This window comes from Peromyscus leucopus, chromosome 12, assembly GCF_004664715.2.
Source record: "Peromyscus leucopus breed LL Stock chromosome 12, UCI_PerLeu_2.1, whole genome shotgun sequence".
NCBI classification, from domain to species: domain Eukaryota; kingdom Metazoa; phylum Chordata; class Mammalia; order Rodentia; family Cricetidae; genus Peromyscus; species Peromyscus leucopus.
In genome coordinates this window covers 57,112,613-57,129,018 of record NC_051073.1, presented here as the reverse complement: position 1 = coordinate 57,129,018, position 16,406 = coordinate 57,112,613, and the positions used below count along the sequence as shown (strand labels likewise).

At 42.9% G+C, this 16,406-nt stretch overlaps 1 protein-coding gene across 1 annotated transcript in view; it reads left to right on the top strand.

Annotated features, from left to right (window-relative positions):
- The first annotated feature begins 595 nt into the window (after window positions 1-595).
- The window catches only part of Igsf11 (immunoglobulin superfamily member 11), a 123,117-nt gene continuing 107,306 nt past the window's right edge, over window positions 596-16,406 (top strand). Inside the window, exon 1 of the mRNA XM_028881602.2 lies at window positions 596-813. Coding sequence (XP_028737435.1) covers window positions 762-813 — 52 coding nt within the window. The 5' untranslated portion in view covers window positions 596-761. The remainder of the gene's footprint in view (window positions 814-16,406) is intronic.

Here is a 16,406-nt window from a genome sequence, read left to right as displayed (position 1 = left end):
CTCTATCATTTATATAGTCTATCATTTATCATCTACTATATCTATCTATCTATCTATCTATCTATCTATCTATCTATCTATCTATCTATCTATCTGTCTCCATTCATCTATCCATCCATGGAGATACACCTGCTCAGTTGACTTTTTTATTTGTACATGGTTTCAGGACTGACAACTCAGGGCTGATGACTCTGCACTGGACAGCCGATAAGGGGATTCATCTCTGGGAGAGGCTAACTCTCCTAAGAGTCAACAGTGACAATATTGGTTCTTAGGTTCTTCCAGATTAATTGGGTTTCAGGAGCGATTAGAAAGAGAAATGGCTAGAGTAGGGACTGTCTAAAACTGCAGCTAAAAGACATGTCGGATCTGAGGGAGGCCACTCTGGGTTTCAGGTCCTGCCCCACCTGTCCTGGCAGAGTTCAGGGGGGACCAGAGCCGGTGGGCCCCGAGCCACCGCCAGCTGTGCGTTCTGGGCGTTTTGCGGGTGGCCGCCAGGCGTCGCGCTGGAGCCGCGGTTGCCCTGGAGACCGCTGGGCGAGCGGGCAGGCGGCGCCGAGCCCCTGGCTAGGGACTAGCTGGCGGGAGCCGCGGGGGGGAGTGGCCGCGACGCCCGGCCGGCCGGCGAGCCCGGGACGCCCGAGCCTGCCCCGAGCCTCGGCGGAGCGGAGCGGCCTGGGCGCTCCGGTGTCCCGCTCGGTCCCTGCTGCACCCCGCCGCCTCGGAGCCCGGTGGACGGCGGCTCCCGCGGCGGCCCCGGCATGACTCGGCGGCGCTCCGCTCCGGCGTCCTGGCTGCTCTTGTCGCTGCTGGGTGAGTAAGTAGCCCGGACGGTCCTCGCGCGGCCGGGACCGAGCCTGTTGGCTCCCGCAGGTGCTGGGAACCCGTTGTCCCGGGCAGTCGGGGGGAGGCCCGCGTCACCTAGGTGTCCCCGAGCGCCGTAACCCCTGCGCGGCTCCTGGCCGCCACTTCCCCGAACGAACTCTCGCTGCCGGTCCGGTTAGAAATCGTGTTTAGAATCGCTTGCCGTTATTAGAAGGCGCCAGAGGAAAACTTTGTAGCTTTACCGCAAGGTTTTAAGGAGATTTGAGATTTTAAAAGAATTAAATTGATTAAAATGCGTTCGCAATTTTTAAAAGGTAGCTTCATTATTACATTTAAAGCTCACGCAGGATTAACAGTCTGTTTCTTTTTTTCTTAAACAATCCATTAGTCTACTCGATTAGATCGGAAAGCAAAGTTTATTTACACTCTTAGTTTCGTAACCGAAGGACCTAAGTTGCCTCATAAAAGTACATAGAATGTAGCAGTCTGAGGGAGAATTTGAAAGCACTTGCTTATTCAAATTTAATTTCTTTAATTTTCTTGCATTTTGTCCCCCCCCCATAGTCATCATATGTAGGCTCTGAATTTCATTTTATACAATGCTCCCTTTGTGTGTGCATTGTTTTATGCAATCAAGTTTTCTGTCTCAACTAATTGGTTGCTGAGGTTTACGGAAATTTGTTCTGAAGGCCTTTATTTATCAAGCTAGTTTAGTGATGTAGAGTGCTGTGGTGAACTGTATTTCTCTCTAGAGAAATCTCTAGATTTAGATCTCTCTAGAAATCTCTCTGTAGCTTTCCAATCATTTTTTTTTTTATGTCTAACTTGAAGTAACTCAGTTTTAGACTGTTCACCTAGAAGAGGAGAAACCAGTTAAGTGTACCTTTGTTTTGGTAGATGCCAGGGAAGGTGAAAACATCATTGTTCTGACTTCTTGAAGTTCAGTACGCATATTTTTAGTGACACTATGCAGATAATTGTGTCGTACACACCAATATGTACTTTTAGGCACTTGGGCTTTCACACTGGTTTTGTTGTTTACCACTCTGAGCAGGCCTGTTTCTCTTCCCTCCTGTCAAAGGAGACTGGAGAGGATACTGAGACGTTTCTTACAACCCTGGAACACAGCTGGAACGTTAGAAATGTTGCTGTAAGAACAGCTGAAATGTTTTTGATAGAAAAATCTATTGTTAAACTTGGTCTGTTGGCTAATAGTTTGGGTATGGGTTGACTTTGAATTGATTAGGCAGTACTTTTAAAGAGGTAATTTCATTTCTAGAATCAGCCAGACCTAGTCACCTGATTGATGCCTTTGCTTTGTGTAGAACTATCTCTACTTAGTGCTATAATGCTACCGAAGATTTCCAGCATAGTTTCAATCTTTGGGATAGTCTATTCTGGAGAGCCACTTTTCATCCTTAAAAAAAAAAAAAATGTGTTCCTCTGTTCAGCAGATATTTTCGTTGTTACCACTGGGTGCATTTGGTGGGTAGGTTGGGCAGGGAGATGGTGGAGAGATATAAAGTTTGTCTGCAGCCCTTAGGAGATTTGCTTTCTTAAAAAGACTATCAGCATGCGCAAATAATTTATGGCACGGCAGATACATGATGAATAACATTTGCTAGCGACATCAGGGACTCTTTACTAGTCACTGAAAAGTTAACTTTTGATCTGGACTTGGATTGCATAGAATTTAGAGGATGTAAATTGAGAGTGGTTGGGCTTTTGTAGCTCAAGGAACAGTGGGAATAAAACATACATGAAGGGAAAGTGCAGAGGCATGTTCTTGACAGGGCAGAGGAAGGGCAGAGGGAGGGTGGAGATGGCAGGTAGAGCTGAGTGCTGACTTCGGGCTTCATCTTGGGAAAGGCCACAGGGATGTTTCCTTATTGGCGGTGTGCTGCGAGTGTGGGCATTGCTGTTTCTGGTGTCCAGGAGAAGGTTGTGTCCCTACTGAGTTCTTGAACCAGGCAGTGGCAACACTGGTTTGAGTGAATTGTGGTGTATCTTTAGGACTTCTGTGGAGTTGGCTCTGCTATAAGGGAGAGGGAGGTTGGATTCTGGATAAGTGACCAGCAGCAGTGATGGAGGAATCGTATACCAGAAGTAGAAGAGTCTCTTCAACCAAAGAAGGAAAATGGGTGTCATGACATCACTGTTATTTTTGTTAAATTTCTGTGAAATAAGTTCACAGGGAATTTTGTTAGAAAAGTTTACTTCTGTGTAATTCTATCAGTGACTTAGACATAGTTTAAATGAGCCAAGTATGGTGGCTTGAGTGCCTTTAATCTCAGCACTCAAGAGGCAGAGGCAGGTGAATCTCAGTGAGTTCAAGGGTAACCTGGTTTACAGAGTTCCAAGCTAGCCAAGGCTACATAATCAGACTCTTATGTACAAATAAACAAGAAATATCTGAAATATTTTTTTTCTACTTGGGATTCTTTGAAATAGCAGATAATTTTGCAGAATTTGAGAAAGTATTTAAAAAAAAAAGGCCATATTAAAAACAAAGAGCTGCGAATCTTTTAGTGTTGGCATTTGGAGAGGCTGATTGTAAATTTCCACTTCTCAGCTGTAAGTTTAATTATGTAACTGTTTTTGGAAGACTTCACTTTTTAGTCAAAATCTGTGGTTTGACCCTCTGGAAAGATGACAGATACCATGTGAAAATTTTAGAGACGTTTAGCTTACTCAGCGTACAGTACTCAGGAAGCGGTTTAAGCGTTAAGTCATTTAGAGTTTTTATAATGTTATGCTTAGAACTGTTATCAGACCCAAGGTGATGATGCAATGGCGAAGGTGCTTGTTTGGGCTCTTACCCCCCGGGTGACAGCAAGTGGCACACTTTCAAATGTGTTTTCACACTTCAGTAGTGGAAACACCTATACCAAAAATTCCCATTTGAATCTTCAGACTTAAGCCATGTGATTTAGTGGCAAACAAGGCGATAGATATATGCTGGGGCACAAGATTCGGTATCGTCCCAGTGACAGGAAGTGAGGGGTGGGCAGTGTTTCCTGAGTTGGAACCAAGTTGGGGAGTTGTTGCTTTCCCGGAATTCAGATGATCTCTAAACCTGTTGTGGTGGTGCATGTGTGTGTAATCCCAGCACTTGGGCGGCCAAGACGGGAAGATTACAAGTTAGCTTAGACTTAGACTACATAGCGAGTTCTGGGGTTGAACCTGGGCTATGCAGTGGAGGAGGGTGGTCTCAGCTTCATTTTCCCACCGATCTCCCCTAGAACCCGTTTATTTAAAATAAGGGTTCTAGGTCTATTGTTATCTGGGCCGGTCATAACAATTTATTTCGACTCCCTCAGCTTTTATGTGTGTTTGGCATTTTGAAGCAGGATTGCTGAATATCTAGTCTTGTCTCTAGCTGTAAGCACAGTCACCCTAAATCCCCCCTTTGATGAGGACTAGCTGGCACCAACAGGTCTCAGCCTGCTCTCCAAGAACAGCACCCCTCCCGACCATCTGGAGGATGTCAAGTCCTCTCCTGATCACACTTCTGTGAGCAACTGGCTTAAGAGAGGTTGTCAGTTCCTGGGTGGCCTTCCGAAGTCGTCTGATTGGAGTTCTGTCATCAGGGTAGGATGGCAGTCAAGCACATCTTAAAACCATGAAGTTTTTTCTCTCCGTGTAAGTTTGGGTAGTTGACATCCCTCCCCCACCTCCCACCTCCCGTAGGATTTCCGTGTGCAGGAGACTGACTTCAGCCGTGGTTTGCATTTGTTGCAGACATGGGAAGTCAGAGGGAGAAATGAGTTTTCTAATCTGCAGATGAGCCCTTCCTTCCCCAGCCCTCCGCCCCAGTGTACCATGGCCAGCATCACTGGCTGTGCGGCTCGGCCTCACTCCTGTATCATAGGAAGAAGCGGATTGCAATAAAGCATCACTCAACTTTTCTGATTAGGTTAGGATGAAACCAATACAAATTTGCCAGTGTGGACGAAGACTGCTCAATGGGTAGTCTTTTGAAAAAGTCGACTCGTTTCCAGTCACTAAACTTTTGGATCTTAAGAGGAAGGTAAACTGTTACTATGAGAGATGGTGCTTTCATGAGAAAAGTAAGGAAGTTTAAATTCTGGAAGAAGGTGCTGAGCTCAGGAAGTACGTGTACCACATATTTTTTTTTTTAGAAGAATTTTCGGAGAATTAAATTAACGGTGGCTTCGGCTGATGGTAGGTCAGGATTTAGGGTTAAAGTACATTAGGTTTGTGGAATAGGAACGTAGATGCCATGTTTTCACTGAGGGTCGCAGGGTAACAGTGAACACGACATTGTCGTCATGGAGCCACAGCTTGGCTAGTCCTAAAAGACTCCTTCGTTGAATATTTTAAAACTCTGAAATGAGAAAAGCCTGTTGGAAATCTCACCACTGGAAACAAAACAAGGTCATCATAGAGCAGACATCTCCCCCACCCCTGTCCAAAGTCTCATGGTTCATAGCACTGCTTATGTGAAATTTCCCTACTGACTTCTCACTAATGTCCATTCTTTTCATTTCTCTTTCCTCCTCCTCCTTGCCTGTTTTGGAGTCTGTTATGGCTTTCTGCTGATAGCATCAAATTCTTCGAAGGTAATCAGTTTAGTCATTCTTGGCTGCGTCTAGTTACTCATTTTACTAATTTTGCACCAACAAAACAGATGCAGAGATCGTCTCAGCTGCTGGGCATTGGTGGGCGTATGAGGGAGTACTGAGTACTACATGGGGCATTTCCTCCTTGTTCTGTGAAGGTCACTCTGTGCGTGTTCTTGGAATACTTGAAAAGAATATTGTTTTCCTTTTTTTAAAAAAGAAATTGTAGACTCTGTTGTCATTTCTTTTAGGAATTGGAATGCATTGTGTCAGTCTATTATATAATTATATATATATATGTAGTACGTATATGTATATTATGTAAGTTATACTAAGGTTTGGCATATATTTTGTAGAAGAGGTGACAGAGATTTATCTTCATAGTTTCAAAGAAGTTCTGTGAATTGTTTGGAAATGTAAAAATATAAGTACTCACAGCTTTTGATTGATTCTTAGCTTATCTGTGATTTTGTTGATTTTTGAAATATGTTTTCCCCTGTGTGATTCTGAAGGTTTTGCTCTTTGTAGTAAAATAATCTCAGGCTTTAGGCAGTTCATTGTAACCTGAGCTTCCGACTTTCATACTGGGTACGTCGTCAAACCCTTAGGTATGCACATTAGAACTTGCTTTCCAAGGATGGAGTCATACAACCCTTTTATGGCCCCTCATTTCCCGTCATTGACCCTAAAACTCTAGATTTCTTTTCCTTCATTCATAGTTTATGCCAGCCCACAATGTTGGAAGTCATCTGCTACTCATCACCCAATCCCCAACCATGTGCTTGAGATGGCTTAATTCTCACCAACACCAAACACCCATCACAGAGCTACCTTGTTTCTTTGGACTTTAGAGCATCGCTGTTAGGCACCCCTGTCAGCCCCTGGGCCAAGATCATCTGTCAGAACACAAATACACAGCAAAAACAGGCTACAGCCCGCTAAGCATCACTCCCATGAGGCCAGCATCCTCATGGGTGAGGGTAGTGTTTTAGGCTTTCCTTGGTTAATTTGCAGCTGACTTACAGTGTTGCCCATGTGTAAACATAGGTTACTGTATCAGCTCTTGATGGCCATGACTAAAGACAGTAGAGCATGTGAGAAACGTGTTAGTTACCCAATTGCAAAGATACTTCTGGCCTTAAAGATTGCCAAGGGTCACAGCGTGCTTTGTTTATGTAGAGTGTATCTGTATTCACTGTGCTAGAAATTAAAAATGAAATCAGAGGTTCACTAAGAAACATGAGATATCAATAGAAATAACATGTTTTCCTGACAAGTAGTTATTCCCACCCAAACCAAATAACATGAGTATTTCTGTTTGACATTTTTTGGAAGTCTCTTTAAGATCTGGCTTATCGGCATACACTTGTTTCTGTCTCCTCTGCATTATAATCCATTGTTTTGGTTTTATCAAAGTGTAAGAAGTTTGTCTGATCTGGTATTTTCGTATAATTTTGGATACTCTTAATATTATTCTAAAATGTGATATAACTTTGGATACTCTCACTCTTCTTCCAAAAGTGTGATATATTTGTTAAAGATTGGTTGCAGTGTGGAAGTGGACATGTCATTAAGTATTTTACACTTACTATATAAAAAAAAAATCTGTTGGTTTGTCTTGGACTTTGAGTAGATCATTCACACATACATCTTTTTTTTTTTTTAAATATTACACCCCAACTACCAGAAAATATTGATTCATTGGCTTAACTGTTAATATATGTCACATTATAGTATATAAAAAAGATAGCTGTCCCTCTTGCTACTGATTGCATCAGAACAATCTTCCGGAGTTTTAAGCGCACAATGCGGATACAAATTTTGTGACATTTGAATACTCACTCCAGTTTTAGGTCATCCACAGTGACAACTCCAAGGTGCTATGGGTCAGAGGAATATATTATAAGAACTCAGCTGCTTATAGCAAAGCCACTGCCTGAGGGGATCAAGGAATTCCTTCAGAGGAAGCCAAATCCCAAGGAGCATTTGATGTTATTTGGCTTGTTATATATCAGCTGTCTTTTGTTTTGAAAATCATGTGTGCCTTCATAATTTTCCCAATTGATTTTTCCCTAAGAACTGCAAACAGTGTAGACTGATCACTTTCTGGACACATACATTCAAGATATTTGGAGCCTCAGGAAAGGCTTCCTTCACTCCAGCCCATCCGTTTCTCCCCTTTCAGCACTGGAATCAGATATCTCCCTTAGCCACATTCAAGGACTAACAGAAACAACAGTCCAGACCACCACATGTAGTCTCCGATTTAAGGTAAATTTCACAAGGAGACACCGTGGAATTTACCATAAGTCAGGTGGACCTTAAATAATAGCTTTATATAATTTAGCTTGGCTCCTCCTTTTTTACAGCCTTACTAACTTTATAGACCCCTAACTTCTTACCTAACCACTTTTAGGAATGTAGACTGAGCATATAGATGCCCTTTTTGATATATTAACTGGTCATTAGCACTCAGTTGACCTCCTCTTTTACCTCTCCCATATTGGGTTGTAATAGAAAGCCTGGTGGTCACTGCCTAAGGAAAATTCTTACCTGCCTTTATGACCCTGTAAGAATTCAAGCCTGGTGACCTTGCTGAGGCAGAGGATCACTATGGCTTGGGTTTATAACTGAATACCCTAGAGAACTGGGGGAGTCGGAGAACTGAGAGGGAGAAGGATGATTTTGACTAGAGAATTTGAGGACGAGACCGAGAAAAGAGAACAGAAGAACTAGATGGGTAAGAACTGGAGAGGAATGAACTAGATGGCGGAGAACTAGATTAAAGGGCTAGAAGAGAGGACTAGAGGAACGAGATGGAAGATGAGGAAGAGCCGGATGGGGAACAACAAGATGAGAGAGAAGGAGATGGGAGAGAAGCTGAGATGGGAAGGAACTAGATGGATGAGAACCTAGATGGGGCAGAATTAAGAGGAAAGAATTAAGATAGAACTTAGAGGAGTCAGCAGATAAATCAGGTAAGAAAGGAGCTAGGCATGAGAGCAGAATAGAAGCTGTGTAGAGAGAGAACCATCACAGAATAATAAAGTGTATGGACTAAGGGGTTTCGTGTACATAGATTCATTTCTTATCCTCAAAGATTAATTATCAGCTGGCTGTAGATTCTTCCCAGACCCTGGAGGGGACTATCAAAGGGCTGGACCCCCTTAGTCCCTGATACGAAAGGATAGTTTCATTTTGTCCAGTTTTGAGAAAAGTTCTATCAGGTCTGGAATCTCAACCACTGTCCTTTGTCTGTGTGTTGCTCTTTCAAGTCCGCGTGGTGAACTAAGAAAACGGTGTGTTCTCTGAGTTCTGAGCACACGTGGCTGTGGTGTGCTTTCCCTTGGGCCAGCCACTTTCCTTGGTGTGTAGCACACGTGACTGATGTGTGACACAGAATACTGTTAAAGATAAAGGTCAGGAGCTAGTCAGATTACAGTTACGTTTTCATCAACCGTGTTGACGAAACCAGAACTTTTCCCTCACGTTGGTGAGTGTGTCGTGGGGAGGACACCAGAGCCTGCCAGTACAGCCTATTGTCACGGCCTTGGCCCCAAGTGATAAGGCACCAGAGTTTCCCCCACCCCAGCCTCTGTGCCATCCCATCCCTGCAGATGTCAGCACCGGGTGGGAGGGAAACAGCACTTTACTGTTACTAAGAATGTCCGTCTTCATCCCACAGACCTTCTGAAAGGGTTTGAGGCTCACGTCTCTGCTTGGAGTGCTAGTGTTGTGGCAATGCGATGTTAGATCCTTTATTTTGGTGACAATATATAATTAATATGTGCTACATAAGGTGGCATTAAGTGAGATATGCTTATATGTTTATTTTTATGATGTAATTTTTAATCTCAAGGGCAACATTGTCATTTTATGTAGATGTATATAGACAATGATTCAGTCCTGACTTCCACCCACTGGATACCCTGGTTTTCTGTGCATGGGTCTAGACTTTATTGTAAGCAGAAAACAAACCCACATACAGATCAATTTCTTCTTAAAAAATCAGTCCATGACATAATGGTCTAATTTATTTTTAAAGCTCAGCTGGTTAATGCTGGACCCATTCCGTATCAGCAACATGCATTCATTTCATTCTTTGGGTAGCAGTTTTAGTACTTCATAGCACATAGAGGCCATGGTTTATTTCCTCATTGTTGAACCTTTATGTTGTCTATGTGTTTTTTGATATCAGTGATTTTATAGTGAATGTATTTGTAGATACAGCCTGTACATCTGTGTAGGCATTTCTGTAGTCCATTTTACCCAAAGTAGAAGTACTTGCATGTACACATCTAACTCACTGGGGGGCGAAGAGGCCTGTGTAAAAGCTCATGTACTTTTCTTTTTTTAATTTTTTTTTATTCATTTTACATATCAACCACAGATCCCCCCTCATCCTTCCTCCCACTCCCCCTGTCATCCCCTCCTCCAAAAGGGTATGTTCTTCCCTGGAGTGGGGGGACAGCTAAGCCTAGTACATTCAGTTGAGGCAGGACCAAGCCCCTCCCCACTGCATAAAGGGTGAACAAAGTGTCTGACCATAGGTAATGGGATCCAGAAAGCCAGCTCATGCACCAGGGATAGATCCTGATCACACTGTCAGGGGCCCCTCAAACAGACCCAGCTACACATCTATCTGCTGTATGCAGAGCGTCTAGTCAGGCCCCATGCAGACTCTACAGCTGGTGGTCTAATGTTCATGAGTTCCTATGAGCTTGGTTCAGTTGTCTCTGTAGATTTCCCCATCATGATCTTGACCTGCCTTGCTCATATATCATGCACTTTTCTAATCAGTCAAACGGAGTTTAAAATCAGCATCTCGCTATTTATTTTCCCCGTGACCTTATGAATGTTACGTAATGCCCAGGCTTGAATTTATCTTGTGAAGGAGAGGGACTTTTTTCTTATACCGAGGAAAACTAAATTAAACATCACCCAGCATTAGTAGGGATCTAGCATAACACCTGGCATATGGCAAATGCTTAGGGGCAATTGTAAGGATTAATCAGCCTTTTTAGGTCAGGGAGATGAGTACACACTAAAGGGGTGACCTGGGCATGTCTTCTCCAGGCTTGCATTTACCTGGGGCTTGAAGGAATTAGATTATGGAATCTATTCCTTTAGTTTCTAAGTGGTAAGGCCATTGGTAGCAAAACAAGCTGAAGATATTTTTGGCTGGTTTTAACATAAAACATTCACAAAAGTTATTTGACTTTTTTTCTTCTTCATCCATGGTAAGATGAGTTCTAGGAAGTTGGACCATCTCCATCTGTTGTAAAGATTATAATAAGTAGTTAAGTTGTAAATCATATTAAATTTTCACCTTGAGACTGATGTCTGCTCACTTTGCAGGATGTGTTTGCGCCCCCTCCCCAGCCTTAGATCTGTTCTATCTCAGACAGATTCTGTGTCAGAAGGGGGTCGTTCAAAGGAGGGTATGAAAATGGGGAGCATCTTTTTGTAACAGTGGCTGCATGGGATCCTTTAGCTTAACTCTGATGGTGTTTGTGTTTATTTAAGATAGGCAGATGTCCAAGTTTTAGCTTGTAGATCACACGGCGGAGAAGCTTTTCGCTGTTGCATTGCTCTACCTACAGGATGACTGATTTTTTTTTTTTTTCAAGACAGGGTTTCTCTGTGTAGCTTCGGTGCCTGTCCTGGATCTTGCCCTGTAGACCAAGCTGGTCTCGAACCCACAGAGATCCACCTGGCTCTGCCTCTTGAGTGCTGGGAATAAAGGTGTGTGCTGCTACCACCCAGCAGGATGACTGATTCTTAAGCTGAAAGCCTTGAGGGGCGTGGCTAGTCCACAGCTTGATGCCAGTTGTGTTATTGATGGGCCTTGTGTGCCATTGGTAGTGTTCTTTTGCTTTTTTTTTTTTTTTTTTGGTGAAAGATGTTTGCACACAAAGCCAGATGGTCTCTAAGATGGGCAGAATCAGACAGGCTGATCGGGCCAGAATAACTTTGTGATTCATAAACCCACCACCATGTTAGTTACCATGTTAAAAGAACCTTTTCTGCAGACGGATAAATTATTCCTGAATCTAAGCCATACTGATAAGAAGTGGTCCTTAAGTTTTATATGCCAAGATCACTACAGAAACTTAAACAGGAGCCAGTTTCCTGTAAAATACTTCCTGGAGTTGTGACTTAAAATTGTTTTTAATTTGCAGTTTCAGTGGCTTCAGAACACAGCACACCGTAGTTGCCTCTGGTCAATTTGTAATGCTAGGTGCATTCTTAAGATGTGCAGTCCTTTGAACAAATGAGTTGTGCTCTTGTCCCACACCCCATGCTTGTTTTGAATCAGAAGGTCAAATTGTCTTTGTCATTAAGGAGAAAGTATAATGGGAGCTGTAGACCAGTAGGGTCTCTTAGAGCCCTTTAATTCCGTAATGTCCTTGATCTGATGGAGTGACTTGGTAAATCTCTTCACGATTTCCATGACCAAGCCATCTGCCTGCATTAAAATAAATCAAATCTGCTTACTCCTCAGTGTTTAACAAATATTCTATAAACTGATGATGATGAAGTGCGTGAACACAAAAATAATTTGCACTCTTCAGCACTTCCTCCCGAGCTCTCCGCCCAGATCCTCTTCTGCAGTGGAACTTGGCAGACTGGCTTTCTCTGACTGCATTGGAGGGTAATTGTGCCATTCTCCAGCCCTTTTATTTCCCAACTGTGGCACATGAACTGATTCAGATTTCACATGTCTGAGCTTTGCAAAGCCTTTGATTTATCATCCTGCTTCAAATACATTAAGAGGAAAAAAAAATCACATTTCCCATATATGTTGTGTGTGTGTGTGTGTATGTATTTAAATCCCTGATTTTGTGGACTGAAATTATCCAGATTGTAAGGACTGTTGACTGTGGCTTTACTATACTCTCCAAGTGCTGGCCTGTTCATAGTTCATTCATTTCTTCTCATGACTGGTAACTGAAAGCCATCAAGTCTTGAACATCTTTCTTCCCTGTGATCTTCTTGCTATTTTCAGCTATCCCTTTCTCAAGTTGTATCTACATTAAGCTTATACCATTTCAGTTTTCTGGTTGATAATTGTCCTTCATGTCAATCCATCCTTTACTCTCTGCTGGGTTGATTTCCTGTCAGACGTTGCTCTCTTTACATTCCTCTCCTGTCAATAACCATGGCAAACCCTGGAAGTCTTAAAGGATAATGTAGGGGGCACAGAGGTCCTTGTGCTCAAATATAAGCACCAGGGGAACCTGGAATGTTAAACACACAGGCTAGTTCCTCCAGAGAAGGAACGCAGTACCTGTTATCCACACAGAAGGCTGGCAGCAGATGTGGTTAATAGCCTGGTGACCTACATGCTATCTGTGTGGCTGAGAACACATCAGATCCTCCCCCCAGACCCTTTTGTGAGCATGTCAATCTATAGACCCTATCTTTGTGGAAGGCATCATGTGTAGTCAATCTATAGAAAACCCACCTTTATGGAAAATGTCTTTATGAAGAGTTGCAATGTAGTCATGTCTTAATACTTATTGTGCACAGGGGACTGAATTAATTATCACCAGGAAAATTTTCACCAAATTGCACCATGCTTAAATATGCCTAAAATAAACTACTCAGGGTCAGACTCCTCGAGATGGGACCAGCACTGGCTATTGAGCTGTGTTGAACCAGCTACCTTTTGCCTCCCATGCCTCCCATGGATTGCTCCTCTGCTGGCTGTGGTAGGTCACAGAGACCCACATGGTAAGTTTTGCGGGCCTAGGGAGATGTATGGCTCAGTTGGCAGAGTGCTCGCCCTCCACAAGGACCAGAGTCCAGTCTCCAGAACCCATGTGAAAAAAGCCAGTGGCGAAACAAGCCTGGACCTGGAACACATGTTTGTAACCCCAGTGCTGGGGAAGCAGAAATGGACAGGTCTCTGGAACTTGCTGGCTAGTCAGTCTAGTTTGCTTGGTGAATTCCGGGACAGTGAGAGACCCTGTCTGTAAAAGAAAAGGAAAACATGGATGATGCAAAATAGATGACACCCAAGGTTGTTTTCTGCCCTCCACCTGCACGTATGTTTCAGTGCTTGAGTATCATTTGATGTCTTTTATGGGTTTGCACAGTCCCCTATTAACACTCAGGTTTTCCTCTCTCTTTAACTTTGTTGCTAGGATATACATCTTTTTGTAATTCTCCATTTAACAGATTAAAAGTTTAAGAATCACAGTCTCAATAAATTCACGAACAGCTGACAACATACAAGAACCCCATTAAAAACTTCCAGTAAACTAAGAATAAAAGGACACCTGCAAAAACACTGTAGTTGGCACAGATGTGGGTCTCACTGCTTCTGTTGGCACCACATGGCACCAATGGGAAGGAGGCTTCATTCCTGGTGCAGACCTGGCTTTCCATCTGCTATCATTTCCTGCTCAGAGGATGCGCATAGACATCTCCTGTTCTGCAGATCTCTCTTTGGTGATGTCTATCGTCTCTTTGTATCTGAAAACCACTTTAATATACTTTTTTTCTTGCATCTGTGCTTTGCAGTAGCCTCACTATGCAGCCCAGGCTGGCATTGCACATCTGCACGCTGCTCCTGTTTCCATCTTCCAAGTGCTGAGGTGACAGGATTGTGGCATCATTATATCTGCCACCTTCTATTGGAAACCATTTTGACCCACTGAGGAATTTTAGGTTGAAAGTTTTTTTTTTTTTCCTGTTCAAATGCCGAAGAGTCTTCTACATTGTCATGCAGCTTAAATCTTTCCAACAGGAATTGCTCTCCATCCTTTGATTCTCTGTATGTGTTTTCTTTTTCTCCCTCATTTGTGTGTTTTTAAGATTTTTCTCTTTGTTTTTAAGCAATTTGGTTATGTTACAATATGTCTTGGCTTACTTTATTTCTTACACTTGTTATTCAAGAATTACTCTTTTCACTGATTTTTGGCAGTTATTTCTTAACTCACCCTTCTTGTTTTGTGGATGTTAGATACATAAGCAACTGTTCTCATAAAATTGTCTGATAGCTTGCTGTTGTGCTGTTGATAGTTTTTAGTCTTTCATTTTCAAAATGACATTGTTTATTTGTGTGTATGTGTGCATAATATGTGCATGCACACATACAGACCAGAGGAAAGCTTTTGGGAGTTATTTGCTCTCCTTCCAACCACATGGGATTGAACTCAGGTCATCAGGCTTAGAAGGAAGCACCTTTGCCCATTAACCCATCTCACTGCACAGGTTTTCATCTTTCAAGTTTTCTCATCTTTTCCTTTGAAGTGTATAGCCTGCCCCACTTGGGTTCCTTGCAGCCATTCATCTAAGATAGTGTATATCTTAGTTAAGGTTTCTATTGCTGTGAAGAGACACCATTTTTTTTTTACCTTTATTTATTTTTTTTTTTTTTTATAAAGGAAAACATTTAATGTGTAACATTTAATTACACTTTCAGAAGTTCAATCCATTATCATCATGGCCAGACATTGCAGCGTGCAGGCAGACACAGTACTGGAGAAGGAGCTGAGAATCCTACATCTTGAGCTGCAGGCAACAGGAAGTAAACAGTCTCAGTGGGTATAGCTTGAGCATAGGAGACCTCAAAGCCCACCCCCAGAGTGACACACTTCCTCCAAGAAGGCCATACCTACCCCAACAAGGTCACACCTCCTAGTAGTGCCACTCTCTTTGGGGGTCATTTTCTTTCAACCACCACATTGTAGTTTTTATACGATCTGTTTCAGTGTTCCCCAGATTCCCCATACTTCACCTATTCAGCTCTCTTCCTGCCCTCAATTTCTGCAACCCACCAGTCGGTTGTGGTCATTTTTGCTTAGAATATGCATTTAAGATTCATCCATGTTTGTTTAACTTGTAACTCATTCCCATTCACTTCTTAACTTGTAGCTCATTGACTTCTTTACATCAAGATTTTTACAAAAACATTGATTTTTGCTTGGTGTGTGTATATATATATGCCACAGTGCATATATGGAAGTCAGAGGATAACATAACTAGTTTAATTTTTGTTTGTTTTGAAGCAGAATATCATGTAGTCAGGATGGCCTTGAACTCTCTATGTAGGTAAGGCTGGCCTTGAACTCCTAATCCTCTTACCTCTATTTCTCAAGTGCTGATATTACAGGTATTTGTCATCACATTTGGTCTTGATGATTAATCATCAATCTCTCTCCCTCTCTGTCATGTGTGTGTGTGTGTGTGTGTGTGTGTGTGTGTGTGTGTGTGTGTGTATGTGTGAAATGAGTGATGTGTGTGTATGTGTGTGGTCAGAACTTGATGTTGGGTGTTTTTCTCAATCACTCTGTACCTTATTTTTGAAACAGAACCTCTCACTGAATCTGAAGCTTGATAATTCAAGCTCGACTGACTGGCTAGCTAACCAGAGGGATTCTGTTTTTCTCCACCATGATTACAGGTATTCATCCTTAGCCTGATTTTTTTTTTTTTAATTTAAAGTTTACTTTATGTGTATGGGTGTTTTCATCTGCTTGAATGCCTGTGCACCGTGAAGGCCAGAAGAAAGCATCAGATCCCCTGGAACTGGAGTTGTAGACAGTTGTGAGCTGCCACGTGGGTGCTGGAAATCAAAGCTAGGTCTTCTAGAAAAGCAACCAGCGCTCTTCACTGCTGAGCCGTCTCTCTAGCCTCAGGCCTGGCCTCAGCACTGGAGTTCTGAACTCAAGTCTTTGTGCTTGCATCTCAAGCAATTTACTGAGTGCATCATTCTCTCAAGGCGTGATGGTTAATCTTCATTGTAAACCGGATTGGATTGAGAATCACCTAGGAGATTTGCAAGGCTTGCTTACGGGTGTGTCTGAGGGCATTTCCAGGGAGAACTAACGAAGGGAGGAGAAGCCAGCATGACGGGGCCAGCACAGCTGCTTTGCTTCCCGGCCACCCCGAGGTGAGGTGAGCAGTTGTCCCACAGGTTTGCTGTCACAGTGTTCAACCTCAGCCCAGGCACAGTGTGGTGGAGCCAGCTGGGACCAGACTGAGACG